At 40.3% G+C, this 23,344-nt stretch overlaps 1 protein-coding gene across 1 annotated transcript in view; it reads right to left on the bottom strand.

The window, feature by feature from the left end:
• ACER3 (alkaline ceramidase 3) overlaps positions 1 to 12,973 on the bottom strand; it is a 126,741-nt gene extending 113,768 nt beyond the window's left edge. Inside the window, exon 1 of the mRNA XM_045817961.1 lies at positions 12,742 to 12,973. Within this exon, the coding sequence (XP_045673917.1) occupies positions 12,742 to 12,844 (103 nt within the window). The 5' untranslated portion in view covers positions 12,845 to 12,973. The remainder of the gene's footprint in view (positions 1 to 12,741) is intronic.
• Between the last annotated feature and the right edge of the window lie 10,371 nt (positions 12,974 to 23,344).

Raw genomic sequence — 23,344 nt, 5'->3', positions numbered from 1 at the left:
TTTTGAGTCAAATTAATAAGTCAAATATGCCTTTTAAAAAATTCTAAGTAACCTTTAAAAGAATAGAACTAGAAAAGCAAAGGATTTGTGTACATCTTTTAAAACCACCATAGCTGACAAGCTGACTGTAAAATGTATATGGAAATATTTAAGAACTAGAATATCCAAAATGTATATGGAATGTATATGGAAATACTTAAGAACTAGAATATCCAAAACAATCTTCAAAAAGAACCAAGCTGAAAGACTTATAGTATTTGACTTCAACATATACTATTAAGCTGTATTTATCAAGACTTTGTGGTAATGGTATAAAGATATACAAATAGATCAACAGAATAGAGAGCCCAGAAGCAGACCACTATGTAGTGTCCACTGATTTATGAGAAAAGAGTGAAAGCAATCCAATAAGGAAATAAATGTCTTTCAGCAAAAGATGCTATAACTAGATGTTTATATGAGAAATAAGTAAACCCCAATCCCTACTTCACATCACACATGACAATGAAATTGAGATGCATACAGACCAAAATATAAAGCTGTAACTATGTACCTTCTAGAAGAGAACACGGAAGAATATCTTCACAATTGGAGGGCACACAGGTTTGTGGATAGGATAAGAAAGGAAATAACCATAAAAGAAAAAGCTGACAAATCAAAATTTAAAACTTCTTTTCATTAAAAGGCACATCTAACCCTGATTGGCATGGCTCAGTGGGTTGAGTGTCGTCCCACAAACCAAAAGGTCCCAGGTTAAATTCCCAGTGAGGGTGTATTGTATACATGGGATACAGGCCAGATCCCCAGTTTTGGGCATGCAAGAGACAACCAATAGATGTTTCTCTAGTACACACGCTTCTTTCCCTCTCTTCCTCTCTCTCTGCCCATCTCTCAATAAATAAATAAATGAATAATACAATATTTTTAAGGCACCTCTAAGAAAATGAACAGACAAAATATAAACAGGGAGAAAATAGTCACAAAACATCCATCCAATAAAAGAACTTACATCGAGAATATTCAAGGAGCCCCTACAACTCAATAATAAAAAATAACTTTTTTTAAGCAACAGATTTGAAAAGGCATGTAACACAAAAAAAGATATTCTAATGGCCAAGAAGCACATGAAAATGTGCTCAACATCTTTAGTCATCAGGTAAAAGCTAATTAAAACTATGAGCCCAGAATGAATAAAATTAAAAACAATGACAACACCAAATGTTGCTGAGGATATAGAATACCTAAAACTTCCAGGATGGGCATGAAAAATGGTACATCACTTTGGGGAAAATGTCTCGCAGTCCCTTATGAAACTAAATATAAACTAACCCTATTATCTGGCAATTCCATTCCTCGGAATTTACCCGAGAAAGGTGAAAACATGTGTTTACAGAAAGACTTATATAATAATGTTCATAGCAGCTTTATTCATAATAGCCAAAACTAGAAACAGCCCAGGTGTCCATCAATAGGAGAATGGATAAACAATCTATGATAATATTCATACAATGAAACATTACTCAACAACTAAAAGGAACAAACTACTGATATAACAGCATAGATAAATCCCATTTCTCACAAGCATGAATCTTTAATGGATTAATAAAGATTTTAAATGTTTTCAATTTTAACTTCTAATATAGTAAATATCAACTGATTTATCAGAGTTCTTCAGTGTCTTCAATAAATTTTAAATGTATAAAGGGGTCATGAATCCAAAAAGCTACTTCTGATCTAGTAAAAGTTGAGTACAGGCATGCCCTACAATCTAACAAGTACACTCCTAAGCACACACTGACATTCTTAGACATTTGTGTGGGCCGCAAGAGGTACAAGAACGTTCACAGCATTATCTTTTATAGCAAAACCTGGAAACAAAACATCCAATAACTGAAGAATGGATAAATATACTAATACAGTAGAATTCTAAACAACATAAAAATAAATATCCACATAAAATAAATATATAAGTACCCATACCCACCAACAGACAATTCTCAGGAACATGTGTAATACTAAGGACCATAATTTGAGTGAAAAAGCAAGTTGCAGAATATCTATAAGGGACAATTTCACTTAAAATATAAAATATAAAACAAGCAAACCTAAACAGTGTATTTTTAGGAGTGCATAAGTGGTAAAAATCTAGGAAATGATAAATATGAAATTAAGGATAGCTAGATCTTTATTTAATGACTGCTCTTAACCAAAGTATAGTGCTTCTTTATCAGAGTCATAATTCTCTTCAATTGTCAAGCTTTAGGTCTGACATTCCTAGAGAAGTGAAAGAACGGAGAATATATAATATCTGATCGGCAAGACTAGCTGAATCAACTCCAGTGATCTAAAGGATATCAGACAACAAAGCAGACATGCCCTCCTGTCTGCTTAAAAAAAAAAGTGGGGGCAAGGGGGTATAACTGTTACCCACCAGGTAATATTTTATTTTAGGAACATTATCTTATCTAGAATCTCTCCTTATCATTGTGTATGAATGAATAAATGAGTGAACGTCAGTCATAAAAATAGTTCTTGGAGCAGTACCTAGATCTTAACACCCACAATTTTGGAGTTCCGTTCTGTTCTGGCTCTATCCAGGCTGCCTACTTGCTATTAAAAGCAGCTTGCTCTGAAAAGTTAAAGAACTTTAAGAGCAAGAGTGAACACCTAGAATAAGCCAAAGATTTTTCTAGCTCTGCAACTGAATTATTTCAACCTGAAGTATTTACTTTCATTGGCTAAAACACCTCTTTTGAGTCTCATGAGTAAATTACAGAAACAAATGAAACACATAAAATTCTTTAAAGTCTTCAGATAGAAGGGCCATAAAAGTATGAAACTTTATTATGTTTAAAGTCTTATCATCTAAAAATAAAAGGTATTGTGTAATTTGGTATACTCTTGCATTTACACAACAGGAAATCAAAATTGTTTCAAACTCAACTTCAGACACTGGTTCAGTGACCTACTGCTGAATAACAACCACCCCATAACTGCATGGCTTTAAAAAATAATTTATTACTATCTCTCATGGCAACAGCATGAACAAAGAAAAGTGCACAGGAGTGTAAGTATAAATGTAAATAGTCTGTTTTGGCAGGAATACAGTATAAGCAGAGAACTTAGGGAGGAAAGAAGAAAGACTAAAGAGTTCAGAATAAACTGGATACCATAACAGCTACAACTGCATATTCACCACAATGGCTAAAATTAAAAAGACTGACACCAAATGTTGGGAAGAATGTGGCTCAAGTGCTGTGTATGTAAAAGACACAAACAAGCCCTGGGCAGGGGTTCCCCTTGGTTGGAGCATTGTTCTGTACACAAAAAAGTTGTGAGCTCAATCCTGGGAAAGGGCACATTCCTTGGTTGTGGGTTCTATCCCCAGTCAGGGCACATAGGGGAGGCAACCCATTGATGTTTCTCTTTCTCATCAATGTTTCTCCCTTTCTCCCTTCCTCTCTCTCTAAAATCAATAAAAATAGTTTCTAGTGAGGAATACACACACACACTTTGGAAAAGAATCTGACAGTTTCCTACCCTGTCACCCAGTTATTCCAATCCTAGGTATTTACCCTATGCAAAATGAAAATACACATACACAAGAAGGCTTCTACAAAAATGTTCATAGCAGCTTTACTTATAATTGCCAAAACTTGAAAACAGCCTGGTGTCCAGCAAAAGGAAAATAAAACACTGTGGAACACTACTTAACCAATAAAAAGGAATCACCAATATATGCAATGACACAGGATGAATCTGAAAAACATTATGCTGAGTGAAAGAAGCCTTACACCAAATAGTTAATACTATATGATTCCACAAACATGCAGTTCTAGAACTGGCAAATCTCCACTTTATTGAGAGTAATCTTGACTTAAAATCAACTGATTGTAGATGTTAGGCACATGACAAAATACCTTCACAAAACACCTGGGGGGAAAAATCAGAACCATTTTTGCCCCTGGGGGAAAGAGGGAAAGTGGAGGTGGGGATTAACAGGAAAAGGGTATGAGGAATTTTCCTGCTGGATGGTGATGTTCCATGTCTTAGCAGGGGTTTTGGTTGCACAGATGTATGTATTTCTCAAAACTGAGCAAATGTACACTTAAGATTTGTGCATTACACTGAATATAAATTTTATACCAAAAGGAAAAAAAAACAAATAATTGAACTTTAGTGATATGTTGAAGTACTTAAGGGAAAGTGTACAGATGTCTGTAAATTTACTTTGAAATGTATTTAAAAAATAATGTGAAGTGATAGATGGAGAGAAGGAATAGATAAATGGATAGAAAAGTGATAAAACAATTATAGCAAAATGTTAATAGTAGAATCCAGGTAGGTGAACAGATATTCGCTGCAAAATTCTTCCAACTTTGTTGTATGTGTGAAAATATTCATTTTTTAAAAAAGATTTTCATGCCCTGTTTAGAATTTGGCCTTTATCCTTTAGTCAATAGAAAGTCTTTAAAGAGAAACAGAAGAAACTAATTCTGAAGGAGTAATATGTCAAGGTATAAAGAGGTATCCACTGACTGAGAGAATGTAGCTACAAGTGACAAAGGGAACAGCGCAAAAGCAATTAGGTAAAGGTTGTATGGCATCTGTTACTCCAGCTGACCTTCCCACTGAAAACACCTAAAATATCTGGTATATTCACTATATATTCACACACAAATGAAAGAGAGAATGAAGAAAGGAGAAAGGAAGAAAGATCCACTAAGGTGAGGAGTCCAGTAAGAGGCCTCACCAAATAAAGATTTACTCTCCCTGCTCCATACCCCTGAAACTCAGTGTTTGATCCTGAGGCCCTTCAACTGACCGGATGAATCCTAGCCACTTTATTGAGAGTAATCTTGACTTAAAATCAACTGATTGTAGATGCTAAGCACATGACAAAATATCTTCACAAAACACCTGGATTAGTCTTTGATTAAATGACTGGATACTAGAGTCTAGCCAAGCCCACATATGAAACTAACCATCACAGATAAGGACACCACAACTATAACAAAGCATGATTTATTTTTTTTAATTATTTTGGTCCCAATTCAACTAATATTTACTGAGCACCTAATTTTACCAGGCACTGCACTGTGTGCTTACACAGGTATCATGCCATTTAATTCTCATAACCCTGCCAAATATCATTATTCTCATTTCATAGAAAATAAGTTGATACAAATAATAATTAAGTGATTTGCCCAAAGTCATAAGATTCAATAAAAAGTTCAGGTAGAAATCTTCATGCTGAACTCAAGTAAAACAGGTAGGACTTTCATGTCACCATAAACTGCTTTTGCTGTCTCTTTGGGGCTCCATCATTTTTCAGGGTCCTAAAATGTTTCTTCAATGCCTTTACTTCTTTTTTAAATATTTTTTTAAAGTTTATTAACTGATATTTAGAGGGGAAGCAGGGGAGAGAAACACTGATCGGCTGCCTCCCATACGTGCCCAGACCAGGAACAGAACCTGCAACCTTGATATGTGCCCCGACCAGTAATTCAACAGGATGACGTTCCAACCAACTGAGCCACTCGGCCAGGGTAATGCTTTTACTTATTTTAAATGAAAGAAGGAGAAGGGATTAGCAAAAGAACATATATGCATGACCCATGGACACAAACCACCATGTGGTAATGGCCTAAATGGTGGGAAGGGGGGCATGGATGGCAGCTGGGTGGAGGTGAGCAAGCAGGGAAAAAGTGGGAACAACAGAAGAATAAAATACAATAAAAAATAAAAATAAAAAATAAATGCTCCATACACTGCCTAAGTCTCCAAGTGAGGTATTTTCCCCCCTGACTGTAAACAGTTGACAGAAGGGCAAGGGTAGAGCCAAAAATCAAAGAAATAACTTAAAACTTTAATCTGAAATAATAATGTACTAGGTCAGACTTTCATTTAAATCTTTACTATTCTATTTATTCCAGCTCAGGAGAGTTCCCCAAGTTATGAGATTATTTGTTCTCCTTATTTACCCACACATGAATTACTCTTCCATTAAAAAAAAAAAGTCAATCTTTTCTTCCAACATGGGCTACCAAATAACAATTCTTCCTAGTTAATATCTTGTATGACCTGAGCAAATGCTAAGTCAAGATAAGACTTCAAAATGTAATTAGCCTTCGAGTATTACTAAACTCTAATTAGTAAACTATAGACTTAAGTCTAAAAGGTGTTTGGTTTGAGCTTAGCTAAGGTATTAGAAGCATGTAAGATTGAAAACTTTCTGAAATGAAAATGCAGTTAGTTCAATTTTAAGTTCCAATTTTGCGGATTGCCCAGGACAATCATTTTCTAACTTTCCTCCAGATGCGGTATTTTCAGCCTGTTGCTGGGGGTGGGGTATGGTGTGGGGAATGAACACCTAACTTCGTTTTTTTAAAGTTAGAAACCTAGGTTCCAGTACCAGCCCTGTGACCCTGAACAAGTCATTATCCTTTAGAATGTGGTTTCCTTGCATACAGAGATACCATCTACACCTCACAAGAAAAAGGAATTAAAAATGCTTCCTGAACTGTAAAGCCTTGCTTCTTATATACAGTCTCCAGGCCAGCAGCCCTGGAATTACCTGATAGCTTATAAGAAATGCAGAATCTAAGGCCACATTCCAGACCTACTGAATCAGAATTCACATTTTAACAAGATCTCTAGGTAATTCACGTGCACATTAAAGTCACTAACAATATAGTATCAACAACATTTGACATCCTCCTCTTCAGCTCAACCATTTCCCATACTGAGAAACTACTAAATGTGGATTCTGGCGTAGGTTTCACCACTAATCTGCAACATAATCTTGGGCAAATCACTTCAATTCTCAAGATCTTCCTTCTTATGTGTAAAATGAGGTTTCACCACTAGTTCCCAACCAGAGGCTCCTGGACCCTTGGAGTCTGAAAAGTGGTAATCCAGGGAGGCAAGATAGTAAGGTAGTTAAGAGCATAACTTTGGAACCAAATGGCCCCTGGATCACTTAGGCTCTGCCACTTAACACACTTAACAGTGTGTGACCTAGAAGAAGTTGCTTAACCTTCATAAACATCAATGTCTTCAACTGCAAAATTAGGATTATTAATAGTACCTACAACTCAGAGATCAAGCAGTATACCACATGGTTACAAATCAGTGATCTGCTAGGTGACTCTTTCCAGGTGATAGAAATAGTCTACAACTTGATTGGGATGGTTGCACAGATGTATACACCTCGCAAAGTTTTACAAACTATATGCTTCAAATGGATGCATTTTATTGTAAGTAAATTATACCTAACAAAGCTAATTTGAAAAGTAAATAAGAAAGAGAAAAGAGAATGTACTCTGGAGTCAGATTCTGTGAATTCAAATCCTTGCTTTGCCTCTTGCCAAAGTGGAAAACTTTGCACAAATTATTTAACCCCTCTGTAACCTAAATTTCCCCATCTATAAAATAGTACTAACAGAATCTAACTTAAAAGGGTTGTTATAAGGATTACAATAAAGGTTCTTATAAGATACATGAGAGCTTTGCACACTAAGTGCCCACAGTGTTGGCTATTATTATTTCTATTGGCTATTTTCAATATTTCAAAAATCACATTTATTCACAGTAAGGATGCAGTGAAGATATTATGCAGCTCTGCTCTGAACTTATACCAATTATGTCAATACATTAAGGTAATCAGTGAGTGTAGGTCAATACAGTGTGATAACAGTGACTAGATCTCCTCTGACTGACAGTTATATGTGCCTTTGATTAATTAAAATGGGGTAAATACATTCATAATTACAATTTATGTAGAAATAATAATAAATTAGAAGAAGCAACTCAACTACATGCTTTGCTATCTGTACAAGAACTGAACAACAGATGTGCAGTGGCTAATCACCAACAGACTTTGCCCTGATGTTTTATCCCTAGTTAGCAGTTTAGGCAGAGAAAAGAGAGTGGAAAGGGACCTAAAAAAATTTAAAAAGAAAAAGAAAGGCAGCAATGAACTATGAGCAGCTAGATGCCTTGAATGGCATCGTGTGTATGGCAGAGGCAGCTGGTTGAAGCCTCTCAGGTCTTGTGTGGCAGTGGCAAGAAAAAAAAGACCCCTTTGCCCCACCTAAATGAATCTCATAATAAAGGTCGAAAAAGTAAGGGTTGCCCTGCTTTTCTTCTGCCCAATTCCTGAGAAAAGGATGGGAAGAGGGGTAGCAAGCTTGTGAGAAAGGACAGCAACTATCTAGCTTTTATAACCCCTATAAAACCCACAGTTACGAATTTTAAAATATATTTTAGCTTTCCGATAAATAAACCCTCCATAATATGTCAATTCTTGGACATTCTTTCAAATACATTTTTAGTAATGCATTTCCCTTGAAAATAGGAAATGCCTATTTGAACTTACCTGTTTATACTCCTGCTAGCCTGTTAGCTACCTTGATCAGAGTATCTTCACATAGTTTTGCACTCTGAGTCAATGACTAAAAAAAAGTGTTCAACAACTATGTGCTGAACAAACAAGACATTCTGAAAATTTTTTCGCTAGGTAATTCTGCTCAAAGGCCATAATTAAAGCAGAGCATTCACTTCCATTTCCCTTTAGGTAATATTTCTTCCACGAAATCAACTACACCTGAAACTCCACTTCCTGTAGACAGTATGTCTTGCTAGAAAGAGCTGTGAGACTTATATTTGAATACTATTTCTGCCACTTAATAGCTGTATGATGCTGAGCAGGTTACTTCTCTAAAACTCAGTATCCTCAGCTAAAAAAGGGGAATATAACATCATCTACTTATTACTTCCTAGGAATGTCCTGAAGATTAGAATTACACAAGCAGTCTTCACTTGGCAAGGTCCTCATATGCACAAATTTCAGTCACCACAGTTTAGTTAATACCAATCCCCCAACAACACAATTCAAATTTCAGTTACTTACAGTATATTAACTGTGAGTAATTAAACATAGCACTACAAACTTTGCTACTAGACCTTCAGTCTGCAAATCACATGTAAATAATAGAAGCACATCATCATCAGTGATTAACCAAGTCACTTCTTTCATAGTCTGTTGGTGGATTTGACAAAATAAACTGCAAAGGAACAACAATTAGGCTGTTGGAGAACTTCTCATCAGCAACAATAAAAGCCAGGACACAATGGAATAATATTTTCAAAGTGCTGAGAGAAAAATCTCTCTCTGCCTAAACTGCTAACTATGGATAAAACATATCTCTCTGCTGAAACTACTAACTAGGGATAAAACATCAGGGCAAAGCCGCTCGGTGATTAGTCACTGCACATCTGTTACTCAGTTCTTGTGCAGATAGCAAAGCATGTAGTTGACTTGCCTCCTTGTTTCCTGGTGATGAATGTATGTGACATTTTGCAAAAATGAACAATCAAAAGAGAGAACAGGCCAACAATGATGAAAGTACAGCAAAGAAACAAAAGTGACAATGTTAGAAGTGAAATTCCAATCATCCACAGAGTGATAGAAGAAACAGATGACCATGACAATGTTGACCCCACTGTCGTTTGAAAGACTCTAGGTATGCAAGCAGAGGAACTTAGTGAAGGCAAACTTATTGACACAAATAAATGACACAAAGAAAATGGTTGTGAGAAAAGTATGAAGATGGACCAGAAGGGACACCAGCAAAAAACTTAATATTAAAGGAACCCTCAGAGCTGTTTTACAATGTGGAAAGTACAAAGAATAAAATGCTGGGAGCTGATTCAAACTTAGAAAGGAGTATAACAATTCAACAAGGCATAGAAAAAATACTCCTTCCGTATCACACGTTATAAGACAAGAAAGCAGGCACTGTTCAAGCTACCCTTAAGTTCTTTAACAAAAAAATAAAACATTTTAATCCTCAATGTACTACATAAATATTAGTTTTACTATCTTTTTCATTTTTCTATATATTTATAACCAACAAAAAAAGGGTTTATAATGTATGACAAAAATGTTTAAAGGTCACAGAACAATCGTAACTTTTCCCACTAATTAAGATCACTTTGCCAGTTTTAACTTGCATGGTTACTTATGTTGTCATTTATGTTGCACAACGTGTTACAAAGTGAGGACTACCTGTACGTATAACTTCTGGCACATCAAGGTGCTTATTATTTTACAACTAAAATCTTCTACCCTTTCCCCTGGTCCTTATAATCTGCTCAAACAGAAAAGAAATTTGAATTCAACTTGGCTGATGTTAAGAAGATAGCTTCTAAGACCCATTGCCATATCTGAATATGCAATTCCCTAAACTCATCTTTATGTTATCCAAAACACACCCACTGTAATGCTGAAAGATAGGAATCTTGAATAGTTATTCTCTTTTCCCTTTGTGATAGTATACTATTTCATGCTTGTCCTCATCCCTTGCATGGAGAATATTAATTAACAATGAATATGATAGAAGTAACATGGTATAGTAGCTCTGGAGTCAGACCTCTACTTGAATACTACCTCCACACCACTCTTTGCAACCTTCCTTCTTAGAGTACAACCTTACTACTTACTTCAATTTCCTAATCTGTGAAATGAGGATAATAATACCTTCTTTTTGGAGTTACGGTAAAGACCAAAAGAGATAAAATATATGAAGCACTCCGGAAAGTGTGGTACATAGGAGGCACTTAGATATAGTTATTGTCACTATTATTACTATCCACAATGTTTGTATCATTAGTTTAAATATTAGAATGATGACAAAGTTGCACTTGTTTTAAAAACACCATTATTAATCAACATATAGTTCACTTGCTGGGTAAGAAAACTTGACCTCAACTTCCTCCAGGTCATTTTTTTCTCCCAAGGTGCATGTGCAAAGAGTGGCCAACATTCACTCATCATCTTCTTGCAACCCCCGATTCCTATGTCAAAACCCTCCCTGCAGTCTGCTCAGAGCTTCCTCTTCTAAGGACATTAATAACTAAAGCCATTTCCCATTTCTCAGAGCTATCTGCCAGAACAGTAGTATCTAGTTCACATGACTTAACTGTCAGTTTTCTCTTTTCATTCTAACCCTTGGTTCTAAACTAAGAGTCATTACTACCTATAGTGAGTGACCCATAAAGATGAAAAGAACCTAAAGGCCAACTAAAGCCAACCCACCCTTTTCTCTACTAAACAAACAATTCCCCCTAAAATATTCATGTTTTGAGTTAGTTAAGCAATGTCTGTTTTAACACTTTCAGTGTCAAAACGTCCTCTACCTCAGGAGTCAACCCATTCCAGGATGCCCCATCTTTAGATAAAAAACTGCCTATGTTGAAGTAAAATCTCTCCTTACAGTTAGTTTCCACCCACAGGTGCTAATTCCAGATTATAGGAACTACTGAAAGTTTAACTCTGTATGACAGCCCATCTAACTTTTGAAGACCCTGGAGTTTCTCTTCCATCTCCAGTTCAGAGAGCATGGTTTTACATCCCTTCCCTCATGGACCTCCTCTGGACCAGGGGCAGGCCTGCCAACACCATCAAAGAAACCGGTAAAGCGCTTCCTTTGCCAACATTTAAACTGCCAAGTACTTACCCTACAAATGATTCCTTGGCCCACATTTTCACCATTATTTTTAAAATATTAATTTAAACCAGTAGTTCAGGAAATATCTCAGCCTCAATCGTGGTATAAAGGGAATGGTACCAAAGTCCTAAAACTTCAGCACGAGTTCTGTTTACCTCCTTTTTTTTTTAAACTTAGCCAATTACTGGAAACCGAAATAAATAGGATCAGCTGGTAGGAAAGCCTTCCCTCTCTTCTATAAGTCAAAAACAGTCTGGGAGAAGGACCCAACAATGGGAAGGTTAGCTAAAAAGTGTGCTCCATGTCCTGAGAACGTGGAGCAAATGAAAAGAAGCAAGTAATAGACAAAAAATATTCTCTATCCCTCGCCAGAAGCAGGTGCCTGAAGAAGTATCAATCGCTGTGCTCTCAAAACATGACCAAAGTAAACAACAGAAAGAGAAGTGTCCGATTCTTCCTGTGCTCTCCCTGTGCCCTCCCTGTGCTCTCCTAGTCTGGCAGGAATGCTCATCTGGGGAAACACACACGGCCGGGGGGGCCAGTGGTGCCCGTTAGGGGCAGCAGCTGAATGAAGTGCAATCAGGGATAGCAGTGTTCTCGGATGACCCCTAACCTTTAGGCAGTCGGAGAGGGGGCAGAGCAGAAGGCACTTGGTCCCTTGTGTTCTTGGGACCCTGGCACCAGCCGGAAGGTAGAGACTAATGAGATGCTCTGCCTTCTACCTCTGGTGCAAGCTGAGAGTTTAATAGTTGTGCTCAGGTACTTGAAGATGTCCGAGGTGGGAGGGAATGGAGGTAGGGGGTTGAGACCCAAACCGTTTCCTGGAGGTGACCAAAGAGGTCTAACATTAACAGAGAACGAGGAAAGCAAGGACCTTAGAGTTCTCACGTATGGGGGAGGGGAGATTAAACGGAGATCTGTTCCCTTCTGTGCCCTTAGGGTGGTGGCAGCAACAGTAGGAGCAGGTGTCCCCCCCTCCCCCAACACGTCCGGACCCCGGCGTCCTCGGCGACACACTCGATTCCCATCCGGTCCCTCCATCCGCAGCCTTTCCATTCCTGCCTCCCGGCCAGGGCTCCCACTCCACTCCCCGCGGCCGGGCCTGCTGCCTCCCTGGCTGCCAGGTCCGCCCTCACCCTTCCTCACACGGCGTCTCCCTCGCAGCCCGGCGCCCTCTCTCCCGCCCTCCCGCCTCAGGCCGGGGCCCGGGGCCGGAGGTCGCACTCACAGAACTCAGCGATGTACCAGGTCACCGCGTAGTTCTCCTCGCACCAGTCTAGCGTGGAGGTCGTGCGGCCCCAGTAGCCCTCACGGTCCGCGGCCGGAGCCATCGCGCGCGCCGCCGCCGCCCAAGGCGCTCCGCTGGCTGCGCTGGGTTCCACGGGCTCCCAGGCGGGCTCCGGCCCTGCTCGCGCGCTCGCCCCGCGCCGCCCGCCCCCTCTTCCCGGAGGGGCGGAGCCTGGCGCCGTCACCGACAGAATCCATCAGGGAGGCCCCGCCCCCTTGCGCCTGGAAGCGGTCTCGACCCACCCCGCGCAGGGTCCTCTACGAGAGGTCGCTGGGGTTGTCCTGCCCCTTCCTTCCCCAGGAAAGGGTGTGATCCCGAAAGGCGGTGGGCGGTGACTGGGGCGGCCTGCCCCGCCTCGACACGCCCTTGGCAGTAGGTTCGGGGTTCCTGATATCCCGAGGCGGTTTTCTGGCAGGATGTGTTTGAACCTTCATCTGCATGCGTAGTTCCATTTAATTGGGACGGGGGTGGGATGAAACCTTCAACCAAGCCCTGGCTTGACAAAACCTGTGCAGAAATGCACCTCAGCATCTTCCTGTGGCTGCAGGCCTCGAAGGAAGGCAAAAACAGAACACACCAAGCCCCCAGGATTCCCCGGAAATACACTGATTTTTCACTGAAGGTATAAGTAAGTGTTTCTTGGAAAACAAAGGGAACGGGCAACAACAACCTTGGATCGAAAAAAAAAAATAAAAATGGGCTTTGAGATCCTAAAAAAGAATGCAGCCAGAGCATGAAGAGTTTACCTGCTTCTCTTTGGACTCCTAAGGCCAGAGGTATCTATCCTCTAATTATAATTGTGCCGTACTCTCCACGCAACCAGCAACTTCTCCGACTTCCAGCCTCAAAACTCAATGCTCCACAGAGCTGCTGGAGGGATCTTTTAAAACAGGAATGCAACTGCCCCTACCCCTTGGGTTCAGCTACACCAAACCCAACCCTAGCTTGCAGTATGCTAGGTCCTCTTCCATCTTCCTGCCTTTGCTCCTGCGGTTCAGCTGGGACCTCCTTCTTCCCTTCCTCATTTAGCTAACTTCCACTGGCCCTTCAAAATCCAGCTTCTTGAAGCTCACCCTGACTCTCACACCCAAGAGTTCCCTTGCCCTTTGTTCACACCCACCCGTAATACATCCAAATTAAAGAGTTTGCTTTCTATTCTTGATGAAGAGTATAGTGAAGGATGATATGAATGCTGTTTTCCAAAGAAGTAAGTCAGCCAAGTGTAATCAAAGGTAAAAGAGAAAACAAGGGGAGATGAGGAGTCCACAGCTTCCTCATAAATTGACCCTAGCAGGTGATAGATGCAGAACCTTTATTACAGGATGCAAAACCTAGAAATAGAGGTTGTGGGTATTAATAGAAATAGTACGATATCTGAAATTGCCCTTTTGCACCTCAGACATTGAGCTTCTGCTATGTACACAGCCCTTGGCTGAGTGTTGGGAACACAGGAAGTAAATAGGAAAGATCTAAGAGGCAATCTCTAGAATATAAAAGCCTATGAAGTGTAGGAAAACTACTTGTAATCATTTTTATCTCATTCTCTAAAATTTCTGTTTTGTTTATATTTTTAATACACGTAATGATCATAGTGTATATATACATTTTACAAATGAATAATATGCATATATTTGTATACTCAAAATGAAAATGCAAAATACACACTCAAAAGTGATTTGCTGATGAGATTGCAATAAAAACAGTGTAGAGGCCACAACAATAGAGTGTGATAATACTTTGCTAGTAGTAAACCCTAAATTAGGATGCTGTGGGAGCCCCTTTGTGGAAAGAACCCCTCACCCAGCCAAGTGATTCAAGGTAGGAAATGAGGCCTTAGCTAAATCTATACCCTGCACATTGTTCATCAACTGTGGGGGCGGAGCGGGGGGGGCGGATCTATGACCAGGACAAAATTTAGGAGAGAAAAATCCCCCTGCCCAAGAAAAAAGGTGTACTGCCCAATGCCACTCAGAAAACACAAAGGAGATTTCCCAGTCCTTCAGCAACATCTCTTGTCCTTTCTCCCTTTTCTAAAAATCTTTTCCCCTTTGAGTATAAAAGCAATGCATGGAAACGTAAGGGACCCAGAATAGCAAAACCGATCTTGAAAGTGAAGATCCAAGTTGAAGACCTCACGCTTCCAGATTTCAACACTTAAAACAAAAGCTACACTAATCAAGACAGTGTAGTACTGGCATAAGGACAGATCAACGGAGTAGAATTGAGACTCCAGAAATAAACCCTTATATTTATAATCAATTGAGTTTCAACAAGGATGCCAAGACAATTCAATAGGGAATTGTCTTTTTGACAAATGGTGCTGCAACAACTGGGTACCCACATGCAAAAGAATGAAATTAGGTTCCTTCCTGACACAATAAACAAAATTTAATTCAAAATGGATCATAGACTTACATGTAAGAGTTAAAACAATAAAACTCTTAGAAGTTTAGATAAAAGTAAATCTTTGCTCATATAGACTACCAAAAGTATGGATAACAAACAAATTAGATAAATTGGAGTTCATCAAAATTAAAATGTTTTTTGTTTAATTGGTACCATTAAGAAAGTGAAAGGACAACCCCAAAATGGGAGAAATACCTGCAAATCATATGTCTGATAAGGAGACTTGTATTCAGAATACATAAAGAACTCTTACAATTCAATAAAACACAACACAATTAAAAAGTGGGCAAAGCATCTGAGTAAACGTTTCTCCAAGGAAGACATACAAATGGCCAATAATCACAAGAAAAGATATTCATGTTTGCCATTAGAGAAATACAAATCAAAACCACAGTGAGATGCCACTTGTCACACACTAGGATCACTACAATCAAATAAGAGCAAGGGTTGACACAGATGTGGAGAGACTGGAAACCTTGGGTATTGCTGGTATGTAATATGCTGCAGTCACTTTGGGAAATAGTTTGGCAGTTCCTCAAAATGCTAAGCAAACTTACCACATGACCTAACAATTCTATCCCTAGGTATTTATGTCCATAAAAAGTTGTATAAAGATGTTCATAGCAGCATTATTCATCATAGCCAAAGAGTGGAAACAAAACAAATTCCATCAACTAATGAATGGATTCATAAAACGTGGAATATTCATACAATGGAATATTATCTGGCAATAAAAAGAAATAAAATACTGACACATGATATGACATGGGTGAACTTGAAATGTTATGCTGCATCAAAGAAGCCAAACACAAAAAGGTACATGTTGAATGACTCCTTTTATATAAACCAGCCAGAACAGGCAAATCTATAGAGATAGAAAGTAAACTAGTGATGGCCCGGAGGGGGGTGGGAGTGAACACTGATGCGTGCCGGGCTTCTCTGGGGATGATGACAGTGTCCTGAAATTAGACTGTGGCAGTGGTTGCACAGCTCTGTGAATATGCGAAACAAAACAAAACCTTGAATTGTGTAATTTAAATTGAACACAGAATGTTTTAAATGGTTGCACTATATAGTATGTGAATTATAGCTTAATAAAGCTGTTATTTTTAAAAAGCAATGCATTCTTATGTTGGAAAATTTAGACTACACCCCAAAAAGTGTAAAACATAAAGGAAATCACTCATAATCCCACAAACTAGCAGTAACTATTGTTAAGATTTAGGTGTATTTTCTTTCAGCATTTTATCTATGGATTTGTTACATGATAATGTTTATATTGCCTTTACATTTCACATTCTTTCATAAGCATTTCACATTCCATTTAAAACTCCATGGAAGTATATAGTTATGTCATATTCAATTTTATAGGTATACCACAATTTAATTATTATCGATCGTGTTACTATTCCCTTAATAGTGGGTATTTAGGTTATTTCCAATACCTATATTTATTTTTCAACTAACAAATGAGAACCCAATTTTGAAAGCTTTCAACCACATTTCTATTGAAAACCTTTTTTACTAGTTCCCACAACAAAGAAACGGATATGTTTTTTCACATTTTTGCTGTTACAATCAATGCCGGCCTGAACATTCATCTTTACAAATCTGATAAGTATGTGCAAGAGTTTCTTCGGCATATTGCCTATGGATGGAAGAATCTGCACATTTTCAAATTTATTAGATAATGACAAATAGTTTTCTAAAATGTTTTTACCAATTTACATTTCCACAATAAAATTATGCTTCACCATATAAAATGTATTTATACAATAAAAGAATACTCCACAATAAAAATACATAAAGAGTCCTGAAGTTTTATCACTCAGAGGTAACCACTAACAATATTTTTATGTATAACTGGCCAAACATTTTTCTCTGTGTGTGTTTTGTTAAAACACATACATGTATTTTTTAATTTGAATCAAGTTTTAAAATACAGATTATTTTTGGATCTCCCTATTTTCACTTACTCTACATGATAAGCATTAAAGAATAAATGTCTTCTGCATCTACTGATGCTTATGCTTCCAACTGTATCAGTAAAGTAATCACCACTCCCAATCACAGGCCTTGAGATTCAGCTGCCACCTCCGTGCCTGGACCCCGGGCCGCACTCCTTAAGCAGTTAGTGCTTCCTTCTCCTTGCTCGCTAGTACTTTGTGCATTTCTCACCCTCTGTCTTGCTGCCTGCTGACTAGTTTGTACCCACAAGGCAGTTACGAGTTCCTGGAGAAAAAGGATCACCTATATTTTTCAAAATGTATTTTCTTCTTTTCATTGAACTTAGGGAGGTGACACTGGTTAACAAAATTATACAGGTTTCAGGTGCACAATTCAATAACACATCATCTGGACACTGTGTTGTGTGTTCACACCCCAAGTCAAGGCTCATTCCATCAACATTCATCTCCCCTCAAACCTCCTTCATCTCCTCCCAGCAATCACCACGCTGCTGTTCGAGGACGGCCCATATTCATCTCTACGTTTCCAGTGCCCAGCACTGGGCCTCACGTGTGAGCAAATCCATTGATATTTCTCTGATTAAGTAACAAATCCACTTTTATAAAGTAATCTGGCACAGAAGTTAATATTATCAGCTCTAATAGTTATTGCACAAGAAAATCTCTTAATAAGCTGTGATTTAGGTCCTATTAACATCTCTCAGCCTCAGTTTCCCCACATATAAAATGCAGAAGCAGTAGTACCCACTTCATGTATGGATTAAATGAAAAACTTAGCTGCTAAATATAGTAGCTGAGAGATGGAATAAGATCAATACTTCTCATGGTATCATGGTATTATTATTACTTTGAAGGAAGGAGAAAGACTCCTTGGTGAAGCATAGGAAATCATAGTGTCCACCATGCACAGGGGAGGTGGTGGAGACTATTTGGCCCTGATTTTCCCACCAGCCAAGTTTTGTAAACTGAAATTAAATGGGTTACAGAGAACAAAAATATCAAATTCACACTTCCTGAGATATCTAAGTTTCCTTGGTCCCCAGTCTCCTAGCATTTCCCCTGAAGCCCTTCCCTACTCCCCATGCCTTAGTCACAACCCATCTCTTGCCGTTTCTCCTGCATTATGCTAGACAATAGAAGAGGACAAAAGAAACCAATTTTAAGGATGGAAATGAAATGTAACAGTCAATCATAACAGCTAACACTTAAACAATATTTACTCTGTTCCTGACACTGTTCTGAGTACTCTCCAGTACTACCTTTTGAGACAGGATGGTAAGAAGCTAGGAAAATTCCTTGGCAAGTGAAATAGGGAAACTGAGGCAGACAGCTGAACAAACTGGTGGAGCAATTTACAGCCAGAGACAAAGTTTGCCTCCCCAGAGATAACATCTAGGCCTCAGCTGTGTTGCAGCTCTAAGCCCAGAAAAGCAGCAAACCCAGGTGGGCAATGCCAGGACCAGCTGCAGTGACTAAGGACCCCCTTGCCCTGGCACTGACCAATCAGAGGAGGCCAGGACCCTGAAGGGCACACCTGGAAAACTGATGCGGTCTGCTGAAACCCTCCCCTAAGACTTCCCCTAAGGTTCCCACCTTGAAGAGAGAGATAAAAGCCTATGACAAAGGAGCCAGTTTTCACTCTCTGCTAAGGAGCAGCCCACTCCACTCCCTTTCCTCTTTCCTACCCTCACCTCTTCCCCCAAAGGCATGCATCCCCTAAGCTAGCCTCAGGCTATCCCCTGAACCTTTCCCCAAGGCTGCCTTTTCTCTGACTTCCCAGGGAGCTAAGGCAGCCCAATCTGGACTATCCCGTTGCTTCTTCTACGCTGATCCCTTCCTTGTTTTACTGTGCCCAGCTTTAATACATGTATCCCCATGGTCATCTGGACTCATGTTGTAAAATCTTTCCTATGCAAAGTCAAGAACCCAAGCACTACAGCTGGCCCTAGGCAGACCCACTCAGGGCCAGGCCGCTATCCAGTAACACTTTTACAATCTAACGACCCTATGAATGAGGGCTAGCTTTGGCCCTCATTCACCAATGATGAAACTGACACAGTAAGATTAAATGTTTCACCCAAGGGCACCCAGCTAACAAGCAGCTGAGCAGAGGCTAGAATCCAGGTGGTCTGGTGCCAGAGGCCATGCTCTTAACTACTGCCCCAGGCTAGCCCTGCACAAGCTCTGAAGAAGGGGCTGTGCAGAACAGAGAGGACTTTGGCCAACACTGGGTTTGCTTTCTCTCTGTACCCGAGCTGTAGGAAATAAAGCTGGAGAAGTCTCCAAGGACAATACCATTAGGGACCCAAGAGATTTTAAGGAAGAGGTCAACATGGGTAAATTTGCTGAAAGGAGCACAAATTGATTGAATTGGGAAAGACTGAAGACATAGAGCTACTGAAGAGATTTGCAGTGTTGTTAGTAAAAGTGTTGGAGAGGAGGGGCCAGAGTTACAGATGTTAAGAGGGTAGAATCAACAGGATTTGGAAAGAGATGCAGGGTGGGGAGGGGGTTAAGGAGAAAAGAGGAAGTGGACCACTCCTAGGTTTCCAGCCATTCCCAGTTGCTGGAAGACCAGAAAATAAATCTAGCTGCAGTGGATGGATGGGGGGAGGTAGTCAGTGCAGGAGGCAGAGAAGGCATTTTTGAGCAAGAAAACAGCCTGCAAGGGCTCGAAAGGGAAATGTGGGCAGAAGGAGGCATTCAGGGTGGCTGACCGGGTGTGCAGAGATGGGGGACAGACGAGGACAATAATCAAGGACCAAGAATGGAAAGATTGGGGACTAATACGCTGTGATGGGCATTTGGGCTTTATCCTACAAATGACAAAAATGTTCACGAAAGGGAATGACATGTTTCTGTTGTCAGTGGGAATTAGGTTCTGCCACATGATCACAAAGAAGACATTCCAAGGAGCCATGCCTGAGAGATTGTGGGGTGGCAAGATAATTTGTTAGTGTAGAAATAGAAACTGCCCCTCATTTTCCAGTGTCCCATCTCCCTCCATCCCACCACAACATCAGGGCCAGAAAGAGGCCAAGTACTGAGATTTTGTGCCATACCAAAATACAGTCCAGTCCAGCATCCAGCCGGCTTAACGCGTGTTTCCAGTTGCAGTCCACTGCTGTGCTGTGGTGTTCAGCCTCTCTCTGGAGGCTGTGTGTGGAGTCCCCACAGCCACAGGCATGTGGCTGCTACAGCCACATGGCTATGGAGAGAGGACATGTGAATGCACCCAGGAGAGAGAGAGAGAAAGAGAGAGAGAGGGAGGGAGAGAGAGAGAGAGAGAGAGAGAGAGAGAACGCACTTCGTTGTTCCTCTGGGATTATAATTAGTTTGGGCTTGGGATGGACCAAGTACCTGTTCAAAAGAACCAATTAACTTCCCAAACTTTCATGGGCTTTTGGATAGGGTCTATCCCCCAGTTAGGCTGACAGGCCTTGATGGTCCAGCACCTCCCCCTATGGTGCTGGTGCCGGAGGAGGGAAGGAAGGAGCGTGAGCCCCCTTGGCGGAGAATGCTGTAATCCCCTGAGGTGTGAAGCTGTAGCTTCCTGGCCAGCAAGCAGGCTTCTGTTCCCTATTTTATTAAACTCAATGTCTGGTTCCCTTTAGCTCCCCTTCTCAATATCTAGATAAACACTGATGATAACATTTCCACGTGCTAAGGAAAACAGATTTTTGGTTTTGTATTTTTTTTCTAAGAGGTTAGGTGGAGAAAAGAGAGGAATCAGGAAAATTGTCAGGTATATACTCTTAGCAAAAGATAGGCCAGTCATGGGAATATAAATTGTAGCATAAAGAATATAGTCAATAATATTGTCATAACTATGTATGGAATCAGACAGGTACTAAACTTATTGGGGTGATCACTTTGTAAGTTATAGAACTGTCTAATCCTTGTGTTGTACACCTGAAACTAATATAATATTGTATGTCATCTATAATTGAAAATATAAAATAAAAGTAAAATCATATATAAAAAGTAATGTAAAGGAAAAATAAAAAAGAATACAACATTAGAAACATAGACAGATAGGTGAAGTTGCAGCGCAGGCCCTGCGGAAGTCCTCCCACTAGTATCCCTGCAAGGAACTCCGGGGACACCTCCCTCGTGAGAAACAGGAGAGCTGAGGTTCACCAAGTCAGCTCCTGGCCCCCAGCAAGCCGCACCCTGGGGGGTAAGTCCCCATCCGTGTGATCAGAGTCATCAGCCCTTGGTTAAGCACCTGGAAAGTTGTAATAAAATAAATTGCATGGGGTTGAGTATTCATTAAATAGCCCTAAATGGGTTGTTTTGTATAGAATAAGGCTGTGGAAACATCGACAAGAAAAAAGAAACCCACAGACACTTGCGCTGTGAACAGCAATTCCTCCTTTCAACATCGCCTACAAATGAGCCCTCTCTGGCCTTTCTTTCACTCACAAGAATTGTTTGCATTTGCACATATTTGGGTGCCTGGTTTTCTTGTATCCACCCAAATGCTTTCAGTTGCTATCTGGATGCTGACCCAAATCTCTATCTCTAACCCAGATCTGTCTCCAGAGCTTTAGCCCTTGAATCAATTAAGATCATGTTTTGCTGCAGGTGATAGAAAACCAATCCCAGTGGCTTAATTAAATTAGGATTTATTTTTCTTAGATGGTAGACAGTCTAGGGCCCTACCAGCTCCACAATGCCAGGATCCTTCTGTCTTTCCACTCTGCACCCCTTGGCATTGGACCTACATCCTCATGGTCACAAAATAGCTGCATCTTATCTAAGCGTCACAACTCTCGTTAGGCAGAAATAAAGAAAGAAGGATAAGGGTAAAAGTCAAATTCCAGTTGGGCCTGTTCATTGTTATCAGGAAAACAATAGCTTCTCTGGAACCCCCCCCACCCCCCGCAGTGATGTCCACTTAGAGCTTATTGGTCATAACTGGACCTCATGACCAACCATAGAGATTCTGGGAAGACTGGCGAGAGAGCCTAGGAGGGTGGGTAGTTTAACTGAGTGCAGCACTGTCCCAAAGTTGGCTTCTATTAGGAAAGAAGAGAGAGGGGATATTGAATGAGCAACTAGCAGAATATTCCATAGACCTGCATTTCCAATTATCTTCTGGACAGTTCTACTTGGATATTTCATTAGGATCTCAAATTCAGTATGTACTGAAGTGATCTCATCATTTTCTCTCCATATTGGTTTCTCTTCCAGTGGTTTTTTTTTTACTGTAGTGAAATTCACAACCATTGACCCAGTTTGCTACAGAAAGAAGCCTTGACTCCTTCGCATCCCCACCCATCCATAACCAATCGGTGGCAGTCTCTGCAGATCCTCCTGTCCATTTCCATCCGTCCCTCACTGCCATTGCCTCAGTCCGGGTCATCACTGCCTGTGCCCTACCTTGGAGTTGTAAGGAAACTCTTGCCCTTTTCCAACCCCACAGCCTCCTCTTCACACTGTGACTGCCAGGGAGCTCTTTCTGAAATTCAAAACTATCAACTCTCTTCTGAGTGTAAACAAATTTCAGTGATTTTCCACTATTTGCAGGATAAAGTCCAAATTCCCTGATATGACCAACAAGGCTCTTTGTGACCTGGCCTCTCCCCAGCTGACCCCTGAAAGAGCCACTTGTCTCACTGCTGGGCTTTTGTGAATCTTTTCCCTTCAACTGGAATCTCCTCTTCTAGTTCTGCTTCCTTGGCTGACTTTTATCTTTCAGGTGTCAGATCAGTGCAGGCTTCCTCCAGAAACTCTTTCTGGACCTGCCATTGTAACTTATCATTCTGCATTGTAGCCATCTGCTTACTTGGCTTCCTCACCAACAAGATTAGTGGCTCTCAGACGTGTAAGAATGTCAGAAACACTGCCTGGGGAAGGGCAGAGGAATCGGTCCAGGAATCTGCATGCTGACAAGCAGCCTAGATGATGGTGAGGCAGATGGTCCAGGTACCAGGTCTCGAGAAAACACTGAACCAGACTGAGCCCTGACTACATGTGAAGCAGTTTATATACACATTTTCTATTTTTTCATTGAATCCTCATAAATTTTGTGGGGTAAGTGTTACTGCCCCGTTTGCAGATGAAAAACTCAGCATTAACCGAATGAGTGACGTGATGGACGTCACGCAGTGACTGAGGATGGAGCTCAAACTCAGACCCAAAGGCTTACTTGCCCTGAGCTGATG

The sequence above is a fragment of the Phyllostomus hastatus genome, unplaced genomic scaffold, assembly GCF_019186645.2.
Source record: "Phyllostomus hastatus isolate PE091 unplaced genomic scaffold, TTU_PhHast_1.1 phas_scaffold_317, whole genome shotgun sequence".
NCBI lineage: Eukaryota > Metazoa > Chordata > Mammalia > Chiroptera > Phyllostomidae > Phyllostomus > Phyllostomus hastatus.
The sequence above is the reverse complement of the archived record's forward strand: the minus strand, read 5'-3'. Positions and strand labels throughout refer to the sequence as shown.